Raw genomic sequence first — 25,822 nt, forward strand, 5'->3', positions numbered from 1 at the left:
CTTGACAGGTCCTCCCCATGTTTAACCTGGTTGCTTGTTGCTGTGTCTTTGTACATTATAAACCCTTTGCACTGTATACTTCTATGTTTTCATTGCAATGTTTGAATGAGTTGATGTTTATACTTTTATTTTTTAGGTTTTGTAAGCCATTTTGAATATAATTATTTTGTAGAGCAAAACAGGATCTCTATATTTATTTCTCTCGCTCTCTGTCTATGAAAAACTCCCACCCACAACTGCCATCAACTTGTCACATAACAAATGCTTGGAAACTATTCTGAAAGTACAACCAGATCCACTGTGACTTCAAATGGTCTTCTATGAATTATTCGGCTTCAATCCTAGACGCACTTATCTGGGAGGAAGAACCACTGAACTCAATTGGCTTCCTTCTGAGTAGACATATATTGGGATTATGCTTCTCTCTGTTTTTTTTTTTAAAAATGATATTATTAAAATTTTAAAATTACAAAGAAAAAAAGAAGGAAAAAACAAAAAAAAGAGAAAAAGAAAGACAACAGTAGATAAAAGTAACAATTAAACAATACAAATCAATAGAAACCAAAATCAAAAACAAAAAACAAAACACACAATACAACACAATCAAAAAACAAAAATATACAACAAATTTAAAAACAAATCCAATATTCCCAAATCCTTAACTTTCATTAACTTATTTCATCGACCTCCTCACACCTCCTTTTTTTGTATTCTAGTTGTTAATTATCTCAGCAAATCCTTTCCATCTTTCGCAATATTCTGTCATTAAATTACCTTAATCTATTTTAACCTTATCTTACCATAAAAAACCCTAAAACTTAAAACTTAAATCTTACTTATACCGAATTCTTTTAACCATAACATATTCTTACATACTGTAATTCTTTTTAACATTTCTGCTAAAGCCAAATAATTTCATTCCAACATTTTTCTAATACTCATTAATTTTACGATACTTTTCTAAATAAAATTTTAAAAACTTTCTTCCAATCTTCATCCATCGTCTCTTCTCCTGGTCTCGGGTTTTGTCAGTCCTTTCTGTCCCATCCATCTAGTCCATCAACCTGGTGACCTTATATCCGAGGCTCTTAGGTCTTTTCCATGCCCCTTCCGCAGGTCTTCTTCATGTTTATACTTGTACTTTACTTTGTCTTCTGCTCCTTTCACTCTGGGAGACTCCAACTTGACAATATTTTTGTCCCTTCTCGACAAGTCAGCTCCTTTTCCATAGTCAACACTGAAATCCATGTGATATTTAAAGGCGTGTTTCAAGGCCCCTCCAAAATTAGGGGCCCCCACAGCTCCGAGCTCCCCCTGGCCTAAAGCCAGACTTGAAAAGTCAAAACATCTCTGCAAAACATCCAGCCCCCCATCTCCAAGCCAAGCAGAACTCCATCTCTCCAAGTCTGACTCTTTCCAGGTTCATTCATCAAGTCCAACGACTCATGTTCCTGCTGGGCCACAGCTCCCTCCATCTCTGCCACCCGAGGTCCAGCAACAGCCTCCTCCCTCATCTCATCTGTCAAAGCGCATTCCTGGATTAATTCCTGAGTGGGTTCTATATAGGTACCCACTGCCTGTCCAAAATTTCCTATCGCAGCTGTCATCAAATCCATTTTTTCATGTAACTGTTCCAATAAAGCACTTGTCTTGCAAAAGGCAAGCACCAAAGCCTCTGAGCACATTCTTGTTCAAGGTCGAAGTCTGGTCCCACAATCTTTAATCTTTTACAGCTGCAAAACTCCCCAGTTCAACTTTAAAAACAGTTTCACAAGCAATTTCTATTTGTATCCGTCTTTTTTTCTCCTCTTTTTAAAGGCAGATTTAGCAACAAAGTTTTCCTTTTCATATATTTTGTCGATATTTTGTTCCTTTTAAAAGCGAAAGGGAACAATGGAATCAATATGTTTCTATTCTTTTAACTATCTGTCAAAGACGTTTGTCCATAGTCAATGGGCTTCTCCAAAACGTCTGTCTTTACACCCCGTTCCCAGGTTCAAGACGGTGGAAAATTACCTTTCTTTACTCTCTCTTCTGCAGGTTTAAACAGTCTAAAAAAGGTTCCCCCCTCTTCTCCTGCTTCCAAGGGGGGTTCAGTAATTTTAAATGATGAAAATTTAGTCCTTTACAAACGACTTTCTGAACTCTAGCTTGCCGTGTCTTTGCTTCAATCTATCTACAAAAAGCGGAAGGCGGACTTCCTGTTTAGACCTTCCCGCTTTCAGTGCCTAATTAAAAAAAAATTCACAGTCCAATTTTCCGTTCTACTCACGGGCAGTTGTTTGAAATCCAATTGTCCACAGGAGAAAGTCAGCGCTCTCCGGCAACAGCAATGCGGCTTCACTCCATGAAAGAAGCAGTCGATTCAAAGCACCGCGCCACTCAGCTCCAGATCCCCAAAACAGGGTTTCCCCGCGAGTGGAGGGGGCGCAAAGGTGCCAGCCGGATCCCACATCCACAGGCTTCTCCCGCCTGAGGTTTTTGATGGGTCTCCACCTCGCCGTGGCGGTTCAGACCCTGTTTTCCACGGAGCGGGTTTCTCCCGATCGGAGGAAATCCGCCATTGACAGAGGTGCCAACCCGGAAGTGCTGGGCTTATGCTTCTCTCTGAAGGGAAGAAAAATATGAGTGATTTATTGAAGCAGCCAGTGCAGAACAGGACTAAAGCAGATTTAATTAATATTAATTTATTTACATGCATTCCATACCTCTCTGGGTTTCCAGAGCTGCTAACAATTAACACAATCAGTTTAAAGCAACAAATCATCACATTAAAACATGCCCCCTGTGGTGAAGTGCCCTCAGCAACATTTGATGTGGGAGGGTGTCTTTGGTGTGAGTCTAGTGATGTTGCAATCATGCACAAGTGTCCCTATTTTCATCAGTGAGAAACTGGAGGCTGTGCAACTGTATGCAGGGAGACTACAGTAGTACCTCTGGTTAAGTACCTAATTCGTTCCGGAGGTCCATTCTTAACCTGAAACTGTTCTTAACCTGAAGCACCACTTTAGCTAATGAGGCCTCCCGCTGCCGCCGTGCTGCCGGAGCATGATTTCTGTTCTCATCCTGAAGCAAAGTTCTTAACCCAAGGTACTATTTCTGGGTTAGCAAAGTCTGTAACCTAAAGCGTCTGTAACCTGAGGTACCACTGTATATCTTTCTTTGGATGATAATCTCTATATCTGAGGAGCATTGCAGTTTGGGTGGGGAGGGAACAGGAAGCCAGCATGGGAAGCCTGGAAGAGGGCTTCGTGTTGGGGGGGGGGGAGTGCAGCAGGCTGTTTTGAGAATACCAGCAAAAGATACAAAGGGTCTCAGCAGCAGTATGAAATATGACAGATATAGATGGCCAGGTCAGGCTTCTTTTTCCTTCCCCACTAACCACGTCAGCGAACCTTTAACCCTGGCACAACAGACTGAAACTCAGGGAGATTATTTCCCATGCTCTGGGCTGGAAATGTTGACATGGGCTTCATTTATGTCCTTCTGTCCTTCTCTGCACCTCGCCCAACCAGGGAAGAAGGAATGAATGAAGATCTACATTAGGAACAAGGGGGGAAGAAATATTATCATTGGGAAGAAGGGTGGGAGAAGACTAGCAGACCTCCTATGTGTCAAGAGGCCACTGCACAGGTGGCATGGGGGGGGGGCTGCCAAGGAGGAAGCAGATCTGGCCTCCAATGAGTGGACCACAGCTCTTCTTGCCACTGTGGCAGCAGCAGGTGGTGCAGTCCAGGGAGACCAGCTCTGCTGTCCCTGTGGATCCTGCCACCTGAGGCAGTCACCGCACCTTGCCTCTCTGGTGGAACAGCCCTACCTCTGAGGCACCTGGGAGAACATAATAGTAATGATAATAATTTATTACTTATACCCCACCCATCTGGCCGGGGTGGGGAACCTGTGATCTTCTGGGTAGTGTTGGAATCCAGCTTCCATCAGGCCCAGAGTGGCCAGTGGTCAGGCCTGATGGGAGTTAGATTAGTCTGGAGACATCTTCATGGTTACAGGCTTCCCACCCCTGGGTTAAGGGAAATATCTTGGGATATCTTGCCCCTTTCTGAGTGGAATGAAATCAAGACGGCAGCGACACCTAGTGGCACATCCTAGCTAAATTGGGCCCCAGCTGATGCTCAGGCTAATAAGGGGAAATCTACCCTCTTACCTCCTAGCTTTATCCCAGACATCCCCATAGCGACTGGAGTGGTCAAGAGCTTCTCTTTAGCTGCTGTTCTTTCTCTGTTCCCTCCATCACCCCCCCCCCCCGCTCTCAGCACTGGGAAAGGCCAGGATTGGCCTAGATGAAAGAAAGGGATTTCTAGGGTTCTTTCAGTGTGGTTGTCATGGTGATGCTAGAGCAGAAAATCCTCTAACCCCTCTCCATCTCTCCCTCCCCCCTGCACTACTGCAGCAGCCGAAGTCCTCACAGTTTCTGAGGCTGCCTCATTTAGTCATAACCCCTCATGTGAAAATGTCAAGGGGCCACAAAAACAAGCAAGCAGACCAGGACAGGCAGGCCATTCTGCGTTGGTGCAAATTGTTGCAGAAATATACTAATATGCAGGAACACATACAGAAATGCACTTTTGATGCTGGCAAATATGACAACTCCAGCTTTATTTATTTGTTGAATTTAGGACCTTGTGGAATGCCCAAGGCAGCAAAACCACAAAATATACAAAAACATGCACATTAAATCATTAAAACAGAAACCATCATACCAAGTCATGCATGTTTGCAATTTCTCATATAGCCTGAAACAGGCCTGCCAAACCAAATGCTGGCATGTCCTTGCAGACTTAATACACATGAGCAATGTATATGTCACATTCAGTACTTTATCAGGGATTTCCACAAACATCTATAGGTAGATACATGTACATTTGCGTTTCCACATGCAGAAGTAGGAATTGGATGGTACACAGACTTCCAATAGGTCTTTTCCTGCCCCCTCCTCTTCAAAGCAGTACAATTATGTTCAGCGAGACTGGAGCAGCATGACAAGGTGTAATTTAGAATACAGCCGGGCCCTGCAGATATGCAACCAGGCGAGTGTGTTATTAACACCTAAAGAACCCCTGGCAGGTCTGGAACTGAGACGTGCAATTACAGCACTTAGCAAAGAAAGAGGAGACAATGCCAGAACAAGAGACTATTTCCACCAGGCCTGTGGGAGATGCAGTTGAATTTACCCTCAACATTTACTTTCTTTTAGAATCAAAACCACAGCAAGTTCAGACACTTTTTGACCTGGCTCCATGCTTCAAGAAAAAGGAAGAAGAAAAGACACACAAAATTCTGTGCTGAGAAATTCACTGCAAAGAACACCATGGGGAAAGTTTATCCTCAGCACGCGTGCACACACACACACACACACACACACACACACATATGCCCAAAGGGGAGCACACATCAGTGACTATTCAGAATCTGGTGTGAACAGCATGAATTGTCCCAGATACATCCTGAAACACAAGCTAGTGGTATGCCGACACCCTGAGGGCTGAGAGGGTGGGGACCCTCTGTCATAGTTCTAGTTAGGTCTGCAGCCTACTTATTCAATAGCAAAAAGAGAAAATAAGATGTAATCCTCCCTCCCTCCGAATTATTTTGGTAGAGAATGTTTGACACCGAGGGCTTTAATTTATATTTGATGTATTTGAGCTTAGTCCAGTTTCAGCAAGTGTTGAAAGGGAGATGTGAGTCATCATGGCTAGGCATGCACGTCTTTGCTCCATATTACCAAGGGCAATGTCACATTAACTGGCCTCTTTTTGGTGGGAGAGGGATATGTTAAACATCTTCATAAAATTTATATATGGATCCTGGCCATTTCCCTGTACTTCAGATCCAATAATAATTTGAAGTGGGGGCCAAAGCAGTCAATGCCCCCAATCCTCTCTTCTCTTTCTGTAAAGATTTACAGATCTCAAAGTTGCACAGGTGAACCTGGGATCTGGATCCTGAGAGGAAATAACTGGCTAGAACACTAATCTGCTATCTTGGCAACTCAACATTTAAACCCCCTCTGAACATGCAAAGAGCACCAGCCTCACCTTGATTCATTACATTAGTCATGAGGCTTGTATGGAGAAAAAGGATAGTATTTATTGAGTCAAAGTGCACTGGATCATCTTAGATGTGGGGGAGTTAAAAGTGTCTTTGCAGCTGCTGTTTTGAGAAGGAGCTAGGAAGTTGTTGGCATCTGTCTGTCTTAAGAGACAATGAAGAGGGCCTCCGGGGTGAAGTCAAACTGCTGTGTTAGCAGCATCGAAGTGACAAGCCTTGGCTGCCCATATGACAAGACTCACTTCTCAGCCTTGCTGATGTGGCTCAAAGGAAAGCAGAGCAATAGGTCTGGCACCACTCAGCTGCGGGAGTTTCCAAAAGGAGGCATACAAGGTGCCACCCAACCCTCTCAGGGACTCCGCTCTGGATTTGTGTGGCGGTTACTCCATGGAGTTTCCTTCTCTTGAAGATATTCCACAAAGCAGCCGGGGTTTAGGACCAGAGTTTTCCTTCTTCTAGATGGGCTCCCTTCCCAGCTTGAGGAGCCCCATCTGCCCCTCACTTCCCTCCACAGCAGGAGTCAGCAAACTTTTTCAGCAGGGGGCCGGTCCACTGTCCCTCAGACCTTGTGGGGGGCCAGACTATATTTTGGGGGGGAAATGAACGAATTCCTATGCCCCACAAATAACCCAGAGATACATTTTAAATAAAAGGACACAGTCTACTCATGTAAAAACACACTGATTCCCGGACCGTCCGTGGGCAGATTGAGAAGGTGATTGGGCTGGATCTGGCCCCTGGGCTTTAGTTTGCCTACCCATGCTCCACAGCATATGCAGGGTAGAGCATAACTGGACAAAGTCAATCAGCACCATGGACAAAGGCACAGCATCTTCAGCACTATGGACAGCACACCCATCGTGATAAATATTGCTTGGTCAAACCTTATGCCATTGTCCTGCCTCCAGTGCTGAGTGGCGGCTGGTGCCCATTGGAACTGCTAAAGTGGAAGGCTGGGAGGCCAACAGCAGGTGGAGCCAGGCTGAGTCAACTAATTCTAGTTTCTCCCCCAACCTCCTCCCTGCTGTGATCTACAAGGGCAACACTGAGACTAAGGAGGAGGAAGCCAGCGGGAAATGTCAACCCTTAGACTGGTTAGTGAGTAGGAAGGCAGGCAGGCAGGCAGGTGGGGCAGGCTGAGGGCAGGCTGAGCTTAGTGGAGCAGTGCTCTAGTTGCCCTCTGCCCGCCCGCACTTAGGGCATTATGAGTTCCAGGGACGTTATGGACTTGTTTAAGCCCTTTCATTCACCCCCCTCCCCATTTCTGGCACTCAGAAACCCCATTTCTGGCACTCAGAGAAGGGGCAGCTTTAGTATCAAGTTGTCTCCAGTGGGTATTTTGTCTAATGATACAGCCAAGCCACAGGAGAAACTTTATAAAGCATTCACCTTTTCAGCATTCTGTCCTTACAAAGACTGAAAATTCTAGTTATCATAACATCAAGATGCTTTTTTCTGAAATTTGATCTACCTGGAAAGGGGTAAAATCTGGACACATTTCAGAAGCTGTTGATAAATAATGGCTGTGTTGCAGCTTCAAATATTGTTTTCTGGGGCAGCTGTCCCCTGCTTCCTACCATTTTTGGGGGCCCTCAGACTGTGGCATCATACCAGACTTTTAAAGCAGTATGATACCACTTCAAAAAGCCATGGCTCCCTCCTCCCAGTTATGAGAGCTGTCATTTGTTAAAGGCACTGGAAGTTATTCAGAGACACCTCTTCCCCTCCCAGACCCACAGTCTGCAGAGTTCCCTGGGAAGGATTGATTGTTAAATCAGTTTCAGCACTGTAGCTCTGGGAGGGGAATAGGAATCTCCTAACAACTCTCAGCACCCTTAACAAACTGCAGAATGCTTTTGAGGAAGGCTTGACTTTTAAAAGTGACATCATAGTGCTTTAAACATTTGGTGTGAATGTGGCCTAAATCTTAATTTTCTCTTTTAGTAGGTTGGAGTTGCCAGGTTCAAGGGTACTGCAAAGGTTCTCTTTGTGTTGGCTTGGTGAACATCTGTGTGTATTCTTAATATTATAAAGTCTCAAAGGTTTCATTTGCAATAGGTTATCTACATAAAGGCACGTTTATATCCCGCCCTCCCCAGCCGAAGCCGGGCTCAGGGCGGCTAACAACAATAAAACAGTACAAAAGTACAGCATAAATTATATTCTTGCTATGGTTGTTCAGCACATGATCACTGCCAGATTAAAGCTTCCCAGATGGAGCCAGATTCCCAAAAGAAAAATGGCCCTTGCCAGAGTGAGCAGGCAGCAGCTGCAGAAGACAGAAGATGTGGGAAGGGAAGTTGTTGCATTTGGATGTGTGTTTGTGAAATGCTGCTTTGTGTGTGTTTTCCTGTGAATTGCTGCTGCAGGTAGTCATGTGTGAAGTGGTTTTGCCAATGTTTGTGTTGCCATTTTTTACTTTTTTTCATTAAGGCTTTTAAGCTGCAACCCTAATCCTGTTTATTTGGAAGTATACCCCTTAAATTCAATAGGATTTACTTTTGAGTAAATAGCATTATCCTGTAAAGCACTATGTGCACCACACAGGCAAAGCTTAATGCCCTGGCTGCTACTTTAACAGGCCAGTTCTTGACATGTTTACTTAGAAGTAACCCCATCTATATTCAGTGGGACTTACTCTCAGGTGAGCTACATAGGAGGCTGCATTTTACTTGTTATCTGCTCGGGATCATTCCGCTTCCTCAAGGAAATTCTCAGACTACAGCTGTGTGCTTGTATAGTTCCATATGAAATGATGCTGCATGTAAAGGGCTTCTGCTTGTGTGTTTTATTTATTGTTTTTTAATTTTTAAAATGTATACCCCAGTTCATTTTAAAATAAAAAATAACAACTGTAATAAAATCTATAACAGTTTCCCCATTCCTAACAAAATTCTCAGCAACAAATCTCAAAATAGACCCCCAAAACTAAAACATTAGAGGTAACTCAGCAGAAGCGGGGGGAACCCAGTTAGTCAAAAACCTTTTAAAACATTTTTACTAACAATGCTGTGATGGGGCCTGAGGCTTCTCCTCCCCCCCCCCCAAAAAAAATAAAATTCTAGCCCTGTTTACTGTCAGCCACACCTTATGGCTGTGCTATGCATTCAGTGTGGTGTAGTGGTTAAGAGCGGTAGTCTCGTAATCTGGGGAACCGGGTTCGTGTCTCCGCTCCTCCACATGCAGCTGCTGGGCCAGTCACACTTCTGTGAAGTCTCTCAGCCCCACTCACCTCACAGAGTGTTTGTTGTGGGGGAGGAAGGGAAAGGAGAATGTTAGCCGCTTTGAGACTCCTTAGGGTAGTGATAAAGCGGGATATCAAATCCAAACTCTTCTTCTTCTTCTTACACATTTGCTCTTTAATTTTTTTTTTAAATTATTTAAATATATGCAGTTTTAACCCTGCATACTTAACCTCTTCAGTTTGTGTTGGGAAGCCACGGAGAGAAACCATCTGAATGCCTCATGATCATCTTCTTGCCTGAAGAGTGTGTCTGCATCTGCTTTTGCAGCATGGGGCCATGCTGGAAAGCCCCTGCTAATCACAGGTCCCTCTTGTTATGTGAGCCTGAGATAAACTAGATACCTGTACAGTCTTTAAGGTTAAGAGCTTAATAGAAGGCACCATTATTTCTTTTTCCTAATGTTGGTCTGTAAAGCACTGATAGTGCCATGTAAGCAACATACAAACAAATAAGCAAGGGCCATGAACCTTTTTTCCTTCTACCCCTGTGGACCAGGCAGAGGGCCTTCTTGGTAGTGGCGTCCACCCTGTGGAATGCCCTCCCATCAGATATCAAGGAAATAAATAACTACCTGACTTTTAGAAAATACCTGAAGGTGTTTTTAATGTTTGATGTTTTATTGTGTTTTTAATATTTTATTGGGAGCCACCCAGAGTGGCTGGGGAAACCCAGCCAGATGGGTGGGGTATAAATTATTATTATTATTATTATTATTATTATTATTATTATTATTATTAATATTAATATTATTGGTTTGGTTTTTTCTTTTTGCTTGGTGGTGTGCACCATTCCCTTCTCTGCTTATTTTCATAGCTCTGTAGGTAAATTGTTATTTATTTATTTTACAGATTGATAAACTGCTTAAGAACACAAGATGAGTCTTCTGGATCAGGCCAATGGCCCGATCAGTCCATGGCATCCTGTTCTCACGGGGTCCATCGGATGCCTGTGGGAAGCCTGCAGGCTGGGCATGGATGCAGCAACAGCGCTTGGCTCACATGCTTCCCAGGAACTGGCATTCAGGGGCAGAATGCCAGAAGCTGTTGGAGTGGCATTTGATAAGCTAAAATAAGATTAAATGCAAACAATCAAACTACCTCTAGAAACAACCAATGCCATTTCTACAATTCTACAATTAAAAGTCCACATAATGGCCGGGTCACACTTCAAGCAGGTAGGAAACAGACCTCCCATTTCTCTTCTTTCTCAGAGTCCTGGGTGGTGGTTGGCTGTCTGTCTCTGGCCCATTCATTGAAGGATCAAAATATGGGCAAGAGGGAAGTTCCCGCCTCTCACTGTGACTGTATCCCATTCCCTGCAGCCCTGAAGGGAGGCTTTCCACTTATTCCGATATCCATTGATATATCCTACAGTGCAGTGGAACCAGTGGGAATATAAATCAGCTTTGGGATTTCTTTGCCACCAGCTTCGTGACATCATCGACACTGGCACCATGACGTCAACCTCAGCATTAAGGGCAGTGGCACCGCCAGCATCAATTCCACCGGAGCGCACAGCATCATCAGCATCCTTCTGCCTCTGTCCCTGCATCTCCGCTGTTGGGTACCGGGCCGTACTATTCACACTCGCCAGGGAGGGGGGCGGAGGAGAGAGCAGCCGAGCTCCTCCCCTTCTCCCGTCGCCTAATGGTCCACCCCGGGATTCGCTTCGCAGAGGCAAGGCGCCTACCACTGCAGCCGCAGAGGGGGGGAGGGAAGCATTTGGGCGAGTCCACGCGCAGGAGCGCCGCTTAACTGGGCAGGGCTGGTTGCTGAGGCTCACAGAAGGACTTGGGAGGAGCCGCGCCGGGCTGGCTGTTCCTTTCTCTCGAGCGATCTCCCGCTCCCAAAGCGCAGGGGAACACGGGCACCCATCTTTCCCTATAGATCCTTTCCCCAGGAGGCAGGCGCGCCGAGAAAGCGCTTTGGAGGACCCTTTCCCGGCTAGAGAGAGAGATCCCTGCGGCAAATCCCTTCAGAAGCAAAGGATCCCAGAGGGCTAAAAGGAAAATAGCAGCCTCATCTTCCCTACAGGAGACAGATCTGCTGCAGGGAGGGAGCGTCTCCCCGTTAGTCGCCCCCCCCCCCTTGAGAAGTCCCTGGCAGGCTGGCCGTTCTCTGGATCCTCCTTTAGCTGGGCAACCCCTGAGATCTCCGCAGCAGCCGTCCGGGGGTGGGGGTGGTGGGGATCCCACCTGGAAGGCTTAGCAAACCCCACCCCACCCAGAGACGCAGCGCTCGAGGGGGTCCCCTCCCTAGGAGTCCCCCTGCCCCCCGCCGACCCCCTGCGACCCCCCTCCCGGCGCCAACATGAATTACCTGCGCAGGCGTCTCTCGGACAGCAACTTCATGGCCAACCTGCCCAACGGCTACATGACGGACCTGCAGCGCCCGCAGCCCCCTCCGCCGCCCCCCAGCGCCACCTCGCCGTCGCCCGGCAGCGTCTCGCCCGCCGAAAGGCCGCCGTCGGCCCCCAGCCCGGGCGCGGGCAGCAGCGGCGGGGCCGGGGGCTTCTTCTCCTCCCTCTCCAACGCCGTGAAGCAGACGACCGCGGCGGCGGCGGCCACCTTCAGCGAGCAGGTCGGGGGGGTCGCCGGCTCCGGAGGGTCCTCGGGGCGCAGCAAAGTGCTGCTGGTGGTGGATGAGCCAGGGACAGACTGGTAAGGAGCTGGCAAGGGGAGATGGGGAAGCCGCCCCTCCCGCCCCGCTTATCCCTCCATCTCTCCATCCATCCATCATCCATCCACCCTTCCTTCCTCCTTCTGCCTGAAGGAGACAAAGGATTAGCTACTCCCCGCCCCCATCACCGCTCCCAGTTCTCCAGAGGGGGCCAACCATCTCTATTATATCTCCCTTCTCTCAGCCTTGGCCACTTCGAGTGTGGGGCACCAAGATGTGGCAGATGCTTCCTCCAGGCCGGCTTCCCCCCACCCAACTGTCTCCACACTGCGTGGCACCTTTGTGTCAAGCATAGGGCAAGCTGGCAAGCTGGTAGCTGCTCTTCAGCCCACTCCTGGCTAACCTGGTGCCCTCCAGGTCTTTCAGGCTGTGGCTTCCATTGGTCCCAGCCAGCACTGCCCAAACATCTGGAGGGCACCAGGTTGGAAAGCTTCTTAAACCCTGCCGCCCCCCCCCCCGTTCTTTTGTCACAGCGCACAACAAGGCCGGCAGCTCCTTATCATGCATGCGCTGCAGTGCCTCTCTTCATTCCTGCCAGTGTTCTCACTTTTGCAGGCTCCCACCTTCCTTTGGAGTTCACCCATCCATCCCTCTTCCACCTCTTCATCCGACCTGTCATTCCATCCCCAAATCCATTCCCCCCTCAGCTATTGCATCACCCCCTCACTTTCTCTTCTTATTTTCCCTTTGCACTTTTCTGCTGCCGCATGCCCCATCTGTGTCTGTGCTGAGTATCTATTGCCCGTCTAACAGGGCTGTGAGAGGTGACAAAGAAAGGGATAGAAGGAGGAAGGTGTCAGACAGCAGGTGGACCTTGATGGCCACCAGGCTATGTACCCTTTGGCCCGCACCAGAGGTGAACTCAGCCCAGGGTCATTGTAGACCATGTTTTCATTAAGAGGAGGAAAGGGGAGAGATTTCCAGGTGAAACAGGTTGGTGTGTGTTGAAGTTGTGGGAAAGAAATGGTGCTTAGTTTTCCTAACACAAACGGTTAACCAAAAGAAAAGAAAAGAAAAGAAAAGAAAAGAAAAGAAAAGAGGGGATGGACAACCAGCATTTGTCTTGCAGCCCCAACCTGTATCAGGCTGAGAAGTCAAAATGCCAGCTGGGTGACGAGTGCCAATTTGGCTGCCCTCCCAGTCTGCATCTTGGGTTGGCTGGCCTTGCTAAGGTATGGAGGAGGTCTGAATAATTGAAGAGGAATTTCAGGGAGTTATCTGGGCAAAATGGAAGATGCTTTCCCCCTCCCCAGGCTCATGGAAGATGAAGGGGAAGGGGAACTGTCTGGGTTCATCCTTCAGCTTTTTGGTGAAACAATTTTGCACTTCCCCAAGGAGACTCCCTTAGGGAATGATCACAACCAAAAGCCAGGATTGTTCTTAAGGCTGCATGGTCTAATTTTGTTCCAAGTCTCCAGAGAATGTGTGACTCTCTGGTTTGACACACCAGTCAGACCCAGTCCCTCCAGACTCACCTTCCTGCCCCCACCATGCCTTCACCCAGATTCCCCTCCCTTCAGAGGCTACAGCACAAGCACCAGTTGTCTCCTGGCTCTCCCAGAGCCTACACTTGTCCTCTGCCTTCTTTCCCCCCAACCGTCCGGCTTCCTTGGCTGGGTGACCTTCTCTACCCACAGCTGTTGGGCCACTCTGGCCAGTAAGTGGCATGGTTGTCCAGTTTTCCAGAAGCCAACATGAAGAGAAGGCTCCATTTACCTGTGGTTTCTATACAGGGACTCTGAGACCCACCAGCCAGGGAGCACAAGCCTATGAAGGCATCAGTCCCCTGAGCATTGCTTCCTGTGCCAAAATCCCAGGCTGGACAACAGCTGGGGACAGGCATGTTATATGGCATGGAGCTAAATCATGCCTAGCTCCCTGTGCTAGGCATCCCCCAGAGCCTTCTCTCGCCTGCCCCTGTTTTCTCTATCAGAGCAACATTACAGGGTGAGAATGGACTCTGTGAACTCTCCCAAGGGAATCATGATTTTGAGAGGTTGTGATAACCAAGAAGGGCTAGTTGAACAAGACTGATGGGTAAGAAGATGGAGAACTCAATGCTTCCATTATGAATGGGATCAGTCCTTGTGCATGGAATTGGATCAGATGAAATGAGCACATGCACACATAATGTAAAATAAATAGGGATTTTAAACTAGAAAATACTGCACTACTGCTGAGCTTTGGAACTGAATGCCCCAGAATATGCTAATGGTCAACTGTATAACTGGATTAGAAAATGAGCTAGACAAATTGATGGCAGGCAGGAATATTAGGACAGCACCAGTTTGTAGAATTGTGTTTTGTTTTTGTTTTAATGTGGGGAAATCAACACAAGTGGGCTGAGTCAGGACCTGCAAGCTCAGTCCATCTCAGAGGATTCAGGAGGATTGCCAGTGCACCATAATCCCCTGGAGGGAGGAAAGGAAAAAGCCAATTCATTGTGACTTCTCCATTAGTTAAACAATGGTTTTGTGAATGATGATCTAATTAACCTGTAGAATGGGTGTAAACCGAAGGAGTGTAAGCTGTTTTATATACCTCCTTTATAACACCTGATACTGACAACTGTCCATAACAGGATACTGGCTAAAATAGATAATTGGTTGTCATGACATACTAAGCCTTAGGATACATCAGTAACTATGTTATACTAAAGCAGGGGTGCCCAAACTTTTTTCAAAGAGGGCCAGATTTGATGAAGTGAACATGTGTGAGGGCCGACCAAAGTTGCTGAGCTTTTTTTAAGGACATATACTGCTGCCATGGGGGCTGGATTGGGCCCCCAAAACGAACTGTACTAAAGCAAGGGGCTTGGACTAGATGACCTTTGAGCCAGGCTCCTTCCCAGCTCTACACTTCTATGATTCTATGAATTCTGCCAGTTTCTCATGCAGCGTGTTTATGTCCCAGTGGCCCACAGGAAGCTGCATTTCCCAAGATCATTCAAGGTTTCCCAGCCCTTTCATGCCTTTGAGTTATACGCTGGGTGTTATTCATAAACAGAGGAAGATCTTCTGGAAAAGAAATGCAGTGGTGCCTCGCAAGACGAAATTAATTCGTTCCGCAAGTTTTTTCTTCTTGCGAGTTTTTCGTCTTGCGATGCACAGTTTCCCATAGGAATGCATTGAAAATCAATTAATGCGTTCCTAGGGAAACCGACTTCAGACCAGGTCCGGGGAAAGTCTGTCCCCCGACCTCTTCTGAAGGCTGGGGGGGGGGACAAGGGCTTTTCTTCCCACCCCCAGCATTTTAAAAAATCCTGGGACAGCGGAGGGCTTCTCCGCTGTCCGGGGCGATCTTAAAATGCTGGCGGGCGGCATTTTAAAATCGCCCCGGGACAGCGGAGGACTTCTCCGCTGTCCTGGGTGATTTAAAAGCCCCTGGGAAGGCAGACAGGGGGGACAAAGAAAAAGGCTTCGCGAACTTTTCCGCCAGCAGCGGCAGCGCTGCCGCTGCTGGCGGAGACTTGCCCGCATGCCGAAGCCTGCGCGCGCTGACATCAGCGCGCCCAGGCTTCGCGGATCTCTCCTGCCTTCAAAAGCCGTCCGGGATAGCGGGAAGCGCTTCCCTGCTATCCTGGACTGCTTTTAAAATGCTGGCGCTGGGGAGCAAAGCCTTTCGGCCCCCGCCAGCCTTCCTGGACCTCTTCTGAAGGCCGGAGGGGGGGGGAAGGCTTTGCTCCCCACCGCTAGCATTTAAAAGAGGTCCCCGGCGATTTCCCTATGGGCTTTCGTCTTGCGAAGCAAGCCCATAGGGAAATTCGTTTTGCGAAGCGCCTCCAAAACGGAAAACCCTTTCGTCTAGCGGGTTTTCCGTCTTGCGAGGCGTTCGTCTTGCGGGGTACCACTGTATATATATTTCTGGCAGCTGTGGGGCTACTCTGGTCTGCAACCTCAATGGTTTTCAGTCCTCCATCATCCCTGCAGTTGCCAGACAGAGCAGGTGCCGGCCTTGCTGCCTCTTTGTCATTGTTATGGACTGTTCATGTTTCAAGAGCTCTGCCTGTTCTCCATGTGTTTGTGTGAAGGCAGAATTGGATGTGTAGATTAACTCAAAACAGTCCTTCACTTTCAAACACTTGAGGGAAAAGGGGGCATCTGTTGTAAGCAACAAAGAGTGACTGCAAGCATGCGCCTTACCAAAAAACAAAAAATGAACTGAATAAGGAAAGCTGTGTTATCATCATCATCATCATTATTGTTGTTGTTGTTGTTGTTGTTGTTGTTAACACCTCCCACTGCAAAAAATAGGCTCCTAAGCACTTTAAAAAAACTAGCATAAAGTATAAAAAACTAGTTACACAGAAAATTAAAATGTAAAGAACCATAATTTAAAGCAGTGCTTTTTTTGGTTAAAAACAAAACAAAATCATAAGGTGCTGGTACTCAGATTTTGATAAACATGCAGTGGGTGCCAACACCCAATGGTTGTCATGAAAAGCAAAAGGAAAAAGAAAAGAAAAAGAGGTGGCTGAAATTCAGTTCAGTGAGTACTATCACATATAAAAATAATTGATTAAAATACAAAACAAAATAATCGTGTTAAAACATTGAGCTATAGATCCATAAATTAAAATTAAAGCATACCTGTTAAAACAATACAGCAATTGAAACAGGAGACTTGGGTTGAGACATCAAAGGAATGCCTGTGTAAACTGGTGTGTCTTCAGAGGCCAACAGAATGCCAATACCATCTGTATTGGTTAACTCTAATAACTATTGACCAATGGAGACCTACCTGGGTTCCAGCTTGATCAATCTCTGCCACTTTTTAGTCACCTCACCATCATGGCTATGGCAGAGCCCTATTTCCTTCTGTGTCAGAGAAGGACACTGTGGCTTGGGCACACACACATTCCTAGGTGGTTCACTAGACAAGCTCCCAATCTCAGGCCATGTGGTTTCTCTGTTCAAGCTCTACATCCCAGGCAAAGGCAAAGGAAGACTTGTTAGAAAAACATTGGTGACCTTAGGGGAGTCATGGTGCATCCATGCAGAGCTGATTGCAGGGGGCTCCTTAATTCACACTTCTTTTTAGTGGATTGGGTTTTACCAGTATGTCTTCCTCTGGTGGGGCACCATGACACAGTCTCTGTTGATAAGATTGCTCTGGGTGCAATTCTGAAGTAACCAGGCTTACTGTTGGTGTACATTTGGTCTATAGGCAGGTGCTTCTTTGACTCTTTGAATTTATACCTGCAGGCCCTGGTGGAATGACATTAAAACCATGGTTTATGTGAACCCTGCCCAGTGGCTTAATCATTTACTGAAGCTATCCTTTTTTATTGTTCATAATCTTGGCTTGTTTTAACTATGGCTTGGCATTATATGTGAACCCAAAACCAACCCACTTTGGGCCCTTGCCAGGCTACAAAGGCATGAAGCAGAAGCAGTTGGAAAAGAAAAGAAATGTTGGAGATACAAGCCATGGTTTATTTGATCATCTGTGGGACAACTTGTGGTTAAGGCAAGGCTGAAATAAACCAAGGGAAACCATTGGCAAGATTCTGTGCAAACACAATGTACAAACCATTTTAAAATCCTGGCTTCAGTGAGAGTGTTTTTAAGCATATTTTTAACCATTTGACTTCCAAGAAGGAGGATTTAGTGTCCTGCTACAAGTCCCTTAAGCAAAAATGCTGATTTATATATTACCAGATCATCCTTTTATTAATAGCCTCTAGTGGCCATTTGATTTCCTGCCTGGCTCTATCTCACTTATGACCGGCCTTCACTCACCTGTGATATATCAGGTTTGGGTATCTGTGTTTTGTGATTGCCTGTGCATGGCAGAATATGCTGCTACACTCAGCTATCCCCTTTCTTCTCATGGTATAGTCTCTCCCACTCGCTCTTTCACTCCACCCCTGCTCCTTCTGTTCCCAATTGGCACAGGCCCCCCAAACCCCTCACTCCAGCATTGCATGGTCCATGTGCCAGTTGCCATCCGGAGATTTTGGGCATGGGGATGCCAGCCCTTGTGTGGTTGCAGTTGTTGTAGATATGTGTGAAGGTGCATGAGATTTGAGGAACCTCACTTAGACAGAGGTCAGGATACTCAATAGGGAAGAATGTAAACATGCATGCCAGTTAAGTTTATTATGTGAATTAGCAAGATGTGATTTCTGCAGCCTGAATGTGTCAAATCCCAGGCTGCCAATGTTGAGGATTGTCACAGTAGGCCAATTGGCCATCTGTTGTGAATTTGCATCCCTCCCTCCCTCCCTCTCTCATCTATCTATCTATCTATCTATCTATCTATCTATCTATCTATCATCTATCTATCTATCTATCTATCATCTATCTATCTCTATCATCTATCTACATCTATCTATCTATCTATCATCTATCTATCTATCTATCTATCTATCTATCTATCTATCTATCATCTGTCATCTATCTATCTATCATCTATCTATCATCATCTATCCTGCAAGCAAATAGCATAGAAATTCCAAACTTCTAAGTAGTTAATCAGTTACCTCCTTTGTACAAATGTAACCTACAGAATTCAGTGCTGCAAGATGGAGTGGATGATGGCATTTGGCTCAACAAAAGGATGAGACAGATCCATGGGGTTGGGTGGGAATATGTTTATCCACAGCAACTAGCCATGGTCAGGAAATGGAGACCCCATGTACAGAGGCAGTATACCTGTATAATATAACAGATAACAGTGATCAAGAATAGGGGAAGGCTATTGCCTTTAACTCCTGCCTATGAGGTTCTCAGATACAAATTGCTGGCTGTTATTGGAAAACAAAATGCTGGCCAAAATGGGATTTTCATCTGATTTGTTCTAATATTCCTAATGCCATACATATCACATTTTCCCCCATTTGACATGATTGAATTTGGTGGACAATTGCGCAAATACTTCTTAAGGTAAGAAGCCCTCAATAAAAGGAAAGAGTCCTTAATAAAAAGCACAGAGTAGCATTCTCTCTTGTTGGAATGACTGGTTCTTGTAGAGCCTCTCTGGGTCTCTGAGGCCAGCTGGTTAACAGGGTGACTCAGAAACACCCCAATGGCATCACCAGGGTTATTATAATAGCACAGCAAGTTAAGTGCCTAGGCTTACATTCAGCTCCCAGCGGAATTGAGGCTGGCTAATGTGGTCAATGTGCATGCTGGGGAAGTGAGCTACAAATATATTTCCCTTCTAGGGACCTCATATGCAAGCAAAGAAGGGGGTTGAAGAGTGACAGTATCTGGCTGAAGCAGGGGCAATGTGAGGTGGTAGGTGGTCTGCCCTACTCGCTCCACTTGACTTCCTCTGCATCGCACCCCCAAGCGTAATGCATGCTTTGGGCATCCTGCTTTCTCCTAGAGATTGCAGCTTCAGTATGCGTGCGCCGTAGGGAGCATGGATTGGCGATGTTTGTCGCAGGCAGCTCTGGATCCCTGCTGGGGATGATGTGTCAGGATGCAAAGGCTGTTGTTTCACGGCAGGGCAAGATAGAGGGTGTCAGTGCCTTGAAGGCTGCGGCAGACACACAGCAGCCCCAAGCAGCTGCAGCCAAAGCCCTGCTCCCCAGCTGTCTCCCACTGGGTGTGCAGCACCATGCTGAACAGAAGATCAAAAGGCTGCCTTGTATATGCTGCCATCTCTTGCACCCTTCCCTGAGCTCATTGTCCTAAGCCACAGCCTCTGAGCCTTGCTTGAATCACCCGGGTCCATGTGCTCCGGGCATCACTTTCAATGGAATGAATGGCCTGTTGGTTTGCAAGGATACCTGCCACCCAACTTGACTTTGACTGAACCACTGCATAGTTCTCCTTTCTACTTGTTTTCATTGTTAGCCAAAGAGGCAGCCATGCTAGTCTCTTGCAGCAGCAAAACCAACGAACACTTTGTGTCATCTTAATGCAGAGATGGGGAAGCTACCCCCCCACCCCCTGGACGCTGTTGAACTCTCATCAGCCCCAGTCATCATGGCCAGTGCTCAGGGATGAAGGGAACTGTAGACCAGAGACAGCTGGAGAGAACAAGGTTGCCCATTCATTCTAGCATCACCTATCCTTTGCCAGCATGCTGGCAGGGGCAGAGGGGAGATGTAGTCTGAAACTCCTGGAAGGTGCCAGGTTGGCAAAAGTGGTTGCAAAGGGTCACTGTGTTTGCTTGCCAAACCTTTCACCTTGAATTTTATTGTCACAAAATGCCCTTTTTTGCATTTCTTTCCCCGTAAACCCCAGCCATTACGTTCCCTCCCCACCCACTTTTATACTCACATGGATATATTTGTGCCTACTGAGGATTACACTTCATCCATCTATGGACTCAGCGACCACCAAAAGCTTGTGCCATGGCAAAGCTGTTAGATTTTCAGAAGCCACAAGGCATTTCCACGCTTCTGCTACAATTGAAGGCAGGCATGAGCAGGTGTGTGCTCTGATTCCACAGTGTTGTGAATGTGTGCGCTACACATCCTGAGTGGTTGGGAGGAGGGATGGGGTACAAATCCATTTTTATTGTAAGATGCTTAAATGATTTTGAAAATTATATTAAGAGTCTTTTAAAAATATTTTAAAAAATCATATTCCAGTTATTCCTATTTACTAGGGGCAGCTTTTATTTTCTGCTTTCTTGTCCCAGGTAAACCAATGCCCCCTATTTTTGCTTTTTCTTGGGGGGGGGGTGCCTTTTAATATTTTTTGTTAGTAGAAAATGCAAGAGCTATAGTTTTGCAGCAGTGTCCCCTGAGCTGTGCTGGGATCAATGGGAGTTATAGTTCAAAACACCCGGCAGGCACCAGGTTGGTGTAGCCTGTTCTGCAGTGTTGAGTTCCCTCCCCAGGCAATCTAGGAGGGAAATCTCTGAGCAGAGCATATATCTTGTCTCTAGTGCACATGTGATGGCATGTGCACGCATGAACACTAAGTCACCATACACCACGCAGCCTGCTGTTCCATCCACTGCACCTGCTGAAGTCTATTTTGAACTGCCAATGACTTACTACAGAACAAACAGGTTTCTTTCTTTCTTTTTCTACTGTATTTGTAAAACCAAAAGAAGAAACACCATCTTGGCTTTTAAGTCAGGGCAGAGCAAATGGATACAGCAGGCGGCAGGCAGAGAAAAGCCTTTGGCAGCGTGGAATGATGGGTGCAGGGAGGATAATGATGCATGCCATGAAAAACAGGATGTGAGGGGAGAGGATTGCAAGCCTGGCCTTGCTTTCTTTTGTGAACTGGCGGAGAGTATACTGGCACCATTTCTGCAGGAGGCAAAATGGCAACAGGGAGCATTGTTTCACCAAGGATGTTCAGGTAGCTGAAGGAAGACCCTGAGCTTCTTCCCTCGCAGCCATCTTGGCCACCTGCTGTCTTCTGCCAGGGCGGCTTCACAGGCAGTGCAGCAGTTTGGGTACCAAACTCCCCTGGGAGCAGGATGCCAGGCACCAGATTCCCCAGCACAGCCAGGCAGTTGCTGGGCAGGCAGCAGGGTATTCTGCTCACAAATGACACTCTGCTCATGCCAAGAGGGGTGGTGGAAGAAACTCTGCGGCTGTTCAGAAGCACTCACCCCTCCCATATGCTAAAATAGTTATAGGCAAAATGTGACAACTCTACTGCTGAGCACTGAGGCATGGGAGGGGGCTGCCTTAGAGTAGAAGATGTTTCTGGAGGAATTTGTCTATAATTATTGATCATTCTTCCAAGGAACCTCTGATAAACACGGAAGAAATCCTACAGTTCCGAGAAAGACTGCTTGAAACCCGCAGAGCTAAGAGGTATCAACCTGCAGTCTAAGGCCCTATTCCTGTAACAACCATTTAGTTGTGCCACAGCTGTGTGCAAAAGTTTATTATTCCTAGTGTTTGTTCACATTCCTGCCTTACAAGAGACATTGTCCCCACCCCCAAGCATTGCACAGGTCTTTCCCCGCTAGCTGTTCACATCAGCACGGCTTCATTAGGGTCAGATTTGTTGCTGCTGCTTGTGTACGCTCCAGGGCACCAATGTGTTTACACAAGGTGTTCACACCTTGGCTATCAACAAATTAGGATCAGCTAAGGACCTCAATTAGCATGAAGCTGGTTTGAGAAACAACATGTCAGACAGCAATATTTTATAACCGTTTGGGATAAAGATGCAGTTTGTTGTGTGAACAGGGCTTAAATCTCCAGAACTGGAAATGTAGTGAGGGCACAGTAAACAGGAGTGTGGACACAACCATGGCCTGTAAAAAGAACTGGCTGACATGGGCAGAGTTTGCTTTCAAGCACTCATTGGGAGGTGCTTGCCTGGGAAATGAATCTTCCCAGCATGTGGTTAAGAAGACAAGTCCTGCATATGTTGGCAGATGCGCATGGGGCTGGTTTTCCATAGGCAGGAAGTCCACACTGCTGAAGTGGTAGTGAGAACTGGCCTTGACTCTGAAGACTACAATGCCCAGGATGCTCCAGGAGAGGAAACAGTGATGGGGGGTGGGGAGAGAAAATGTAAGGTTATAAAGGCTGTGGAAAGAAAATAATAATTGGGACTAGAGCTTCTCTGTCTGGAAGACATAAAAGGCTTCTATATCCCAGCTCTGTGGTTAAGGCTGCACGCAAACCATATATATATAATGTAGATGGCTCCACACTGCAAATAATAATGGGAACTGTAGTTTACCATCACAGAGCTACAAGCACCCTCAACAAACTATGGTTCCCAGGACTCTTTGAGGGAAGCCGAGACATGTAGGCAGCCCATGCTTGCCAAGGTTAGAGTGGCCATTTTTATTTTAAAAATAATGATACTTGGGTGGGGAAGCGGGGAAGCCTCATGCACAAGAGCAGAAGCAGCAAATATATTTCAATAATAATAATAATAATAATAATAATAATAATAATAATAATACAACTCCTATGTCTGGTGCTGGTAAATAAAGTAGACTAAGCCTCTAGGGACTTAGGAAGCTTCTTTGAACTGTGCCAGACCATTGGTCTGTCTAGCCTGGTACTGTCAGCACTGACTGGCAGCAACAAAGGAGATGGGGGTGCTGGGGACTGAGGCTGGGACCCTGGACATACAAAGCAGCTGCTCCAGTGCTGCAGCCATTGTTGCGCTCCTGCGTAGAATTTGTTGCAGGGTGAATGAGCTGTGCAAAGAGATGGTGGTTAAAGTAACGCAAAGTAAAGTAAAGATGCTCTCTTGCTCTGTAACCCACTCATCTTACCTTGGCCTTAACAGAGCCTGTGGAGGGTTTTTATTATAGGATGCTGAGGGACCACACTCATGCACCCCATCTCTTTCGTGTAGCCATGAGGCAGAGTGAGGCTGCCAACTCTGGCAGCAGATGGGGAGGGAAGCAGGCAAAATGTTGACGCCAGAGCTGCGCATGCCCTGAAGAGTGAGCTTGCTTCCGCTCTAGCGCAGAGGATGCTGCTGTCCCCTCGCCAGTGCTGAAGTAAAATTCAGCTGCCCTTCCAGTTTAAATGCGGGTGGAGTGAAGGATCTTGTCTTCAGCCTCTGGCAGCAACATGTCTTGGGCTGCTCTGCATGCAACCATTTGTGAAATGGCCTGTTGGGGCTGAGCACAACCATGTGGATCAATCTTCTAAGCACACATAAGTTGTGCCTTTACTCTGACTCTGTCTGTCTTAATCTGCCCCCTCCCCTTCTTCAAAAAGTCCCATCTTCTCTGACCTTTGGCCATGCTGACTGAGGCTGATAGGATTTGGAGTCCAACAACATATCAGAGGCCACAGGCTCTTCTCTCCCTGATCTAGGCCAAATGGATGTGATGCAAGAGATCCATATTGGATCTCCTGGTGTTTTTCTGCTGTTGTTTTTACTTGACTGCAGCCACAGGAGATCTCTAATTTTGATGGTGTTTTAGCCTGTTCCATGCTGTACGATTTCCCTCACCAAACTCATGCCCACCTGAAGCTGTGCTGTATAGTGGCAGGGGGTGGGCATCTAGGACAGGGAAACACCACTGTGGGGATGCAGGGGCCAAACAGCTCCACTCAGTGCTGCTGCACAGATCAAAATGGGAGCTTCTCTGTGGCTATTTTAAAATCCAAGCAAAAAACAATACACTGAGCCTCTGTGTCCCCTTCCCCCTTCTCTTTTGGCCCCCCGCTTCTCTTTATCCATCTTGCCCCTCTCCTTTCTTAGGAAACCTATTAAATATTTTTTTAGTTGGCTAATCACCCACCTTTTAAGCAATTGAACAATTAATTACAAAGTTCAATGTAAATAATTTCAGTGGTAAAAACTGCTATTTAAGGGCCTTTCTGGGCTATCGAGGGAAATGCAAGATAATTGAATGAATGAAGCTCTCTGTTTTACTGTTTCCTTTTGGAAGGCAATATTTGCTTTTTGTCAAGCCTGATTACAGAAACATCCCAAAATCAAAACAGCCTCTTAAAATAAATATGTTCCTTCAGCTCTCAGTCCTAACTAAATTTGAGCCCCCCCCCAGTTCATAACTTTGGTATGGGGAGGGGGTGGCAACCTGTGACACTTCATATATATTGCTGGACTGTCTCTCCCATCCTCCCTGACCATTGGGCATGCTGGGTGGGACCAGTGGGACTTGGAGTCCAACAGCATCTGGAGGAGACCAGGTCCCCCATTTTTACTTTAGTTGATATGCCTGCTGATTTAATTTGGAGTCCTTCTTTTTGCTTTCTCTTTCCAAAAGATGGCTGTGGTAGCACAGTTCTTGAAATCCTGCCTTAGGGCAGGCTTTGTGACTCACCAGTAAAACCAGCGCTCAGCTGGTATTTCAAAGGCACACTCCCTTCCTACCCTCATTTTACCTGGCCTAATAATAACTAAAGCATTGCTTTGCTTTGTTTATTGCTTGCCAGTTGCACCTGTTGAATTTCTGTCTGTCAAAGAGGCAGGAAACTTGAGGGGAGGAGGGGAGGGAGCTGCAGGAGATACAACAGCAGGATGCATAAAGCCTTCATGACCTGATCTCTTGTGTTTGAGGGGACTAAGATCCCATACATCTGCTTTCCACATGCAGGTAGAACCAAGTGGGGAATAAGCTAGTGGAATCCAATGGACTCTGGATGGACTGAAGGCTCCCCTATGTGAAAGATTCCCTGTAATTAGAAAACTAATGTTGCAGCGGAAGTTTTGGAGTCTTCTCTATGGGTTCAGAAACCTCTCTTCTGATATCAAAGTTTTCTGAAGGCCCAGTCAAACTCCATACCTCTTCAGATTCCTCAAGGAAAGCTCTCCTTTTATGGGGAGGCATTAGCTAGAAGGAACCCACCCCTTGTTTCAAAAAAATTCCTGTTGCGCCCGCCCTGTGGAACGCCCTCCCATGAGATGTCAAAGCGATAAACAACTACCTGACATTCAGAAGACATCTTAAGGCAGCCCTGTTCAGGGAAGTTTTTAACGTGTGATATTTTAGTGTATTTTTGGTTTCTATGGAAGCCGCCCAGAGTGGCTGGGGAGGCCCAGCCAGATGGGCGGGGAATAAATAATAAATTATTATTATTATTATTATTATTATTATTATTATTATTATTATTATTATTAAACAGTGCACCTTATCTCCATCCAGCCAACTGGGACAGCAGTCTAACTAGATCGCTTCAGCCTTTCCAGAGCACCCCTCCTTCCTGCCTACTTGCAGAAACAGAGGTCCTCTCTACACATGCTACAGAATGCGATGATGGAGGTGATGGAGCAAATTTATGAATGGTCCCTTAACGCTCTGCATATACAGTGATTGCCACCCTTTAGGTCTGTGGGCACAGGTGTGTCTTTGAGTGAGTGCCTTGGGTGCCACCCCCTCTCTAGTTACTGCTCGCTAGCCAGTGAGCCCCCTGCAGAGAGACAGAACGTGCATGCATCCTCATGTCACTTTCCCAAGGGA

At 46.5% G+C, this 25,822-nt stretch overlaps 1 protein-coding gene and 1 long non-coding RNA gene across 3 annotated transcripts in view; one reads left to right on the plus strand and one right to left on the minus strand.

The window, feature by feature from the left end:
• LOC310696755 overlaps positions 1-25,822 on the minus strand; it is a 114,471-nt gene that overhangs the window by 20,552 nt on the left and 68,097 nt on the right. The window lies entirely within an intron of this gene.
• The window catches only part of SYN1 (synapsin I), a 92,505-nt gene continuing 77,677 nt past the window's right edge, over positions 10,995-25,822 (plus strand). Inside the window, exon 1 of one of the 2 annotated variants that reach the window (XM_083482508.1) lies at positions 10,995-11,970. In XM_083482508.1, the coding sequence (XP_083338634.1) occupies positions 11,621-11,970 (350 nt within the window). In that variant the 5' untranslated portion in view covers positions 10,995-11,620. The remainder of the gene's footprint in view (positions 11,971-25,822) is intronic. The other variant, XM_083482509.1, reaches the window with a different exon arrangement.

Source organism: Podarcis liolepis (genome assembly GCF_965112155.1).
Source record: "Podarcis liolepis genome assembly, chromosome: 17".
In the NCBI taxonomy this organism is placed as follows: Eukaryota; Metazoa; Chordata; class Lepidosauria; order Squamata; family Lacertidae; genus Podarcis; species Podarcis liolepis.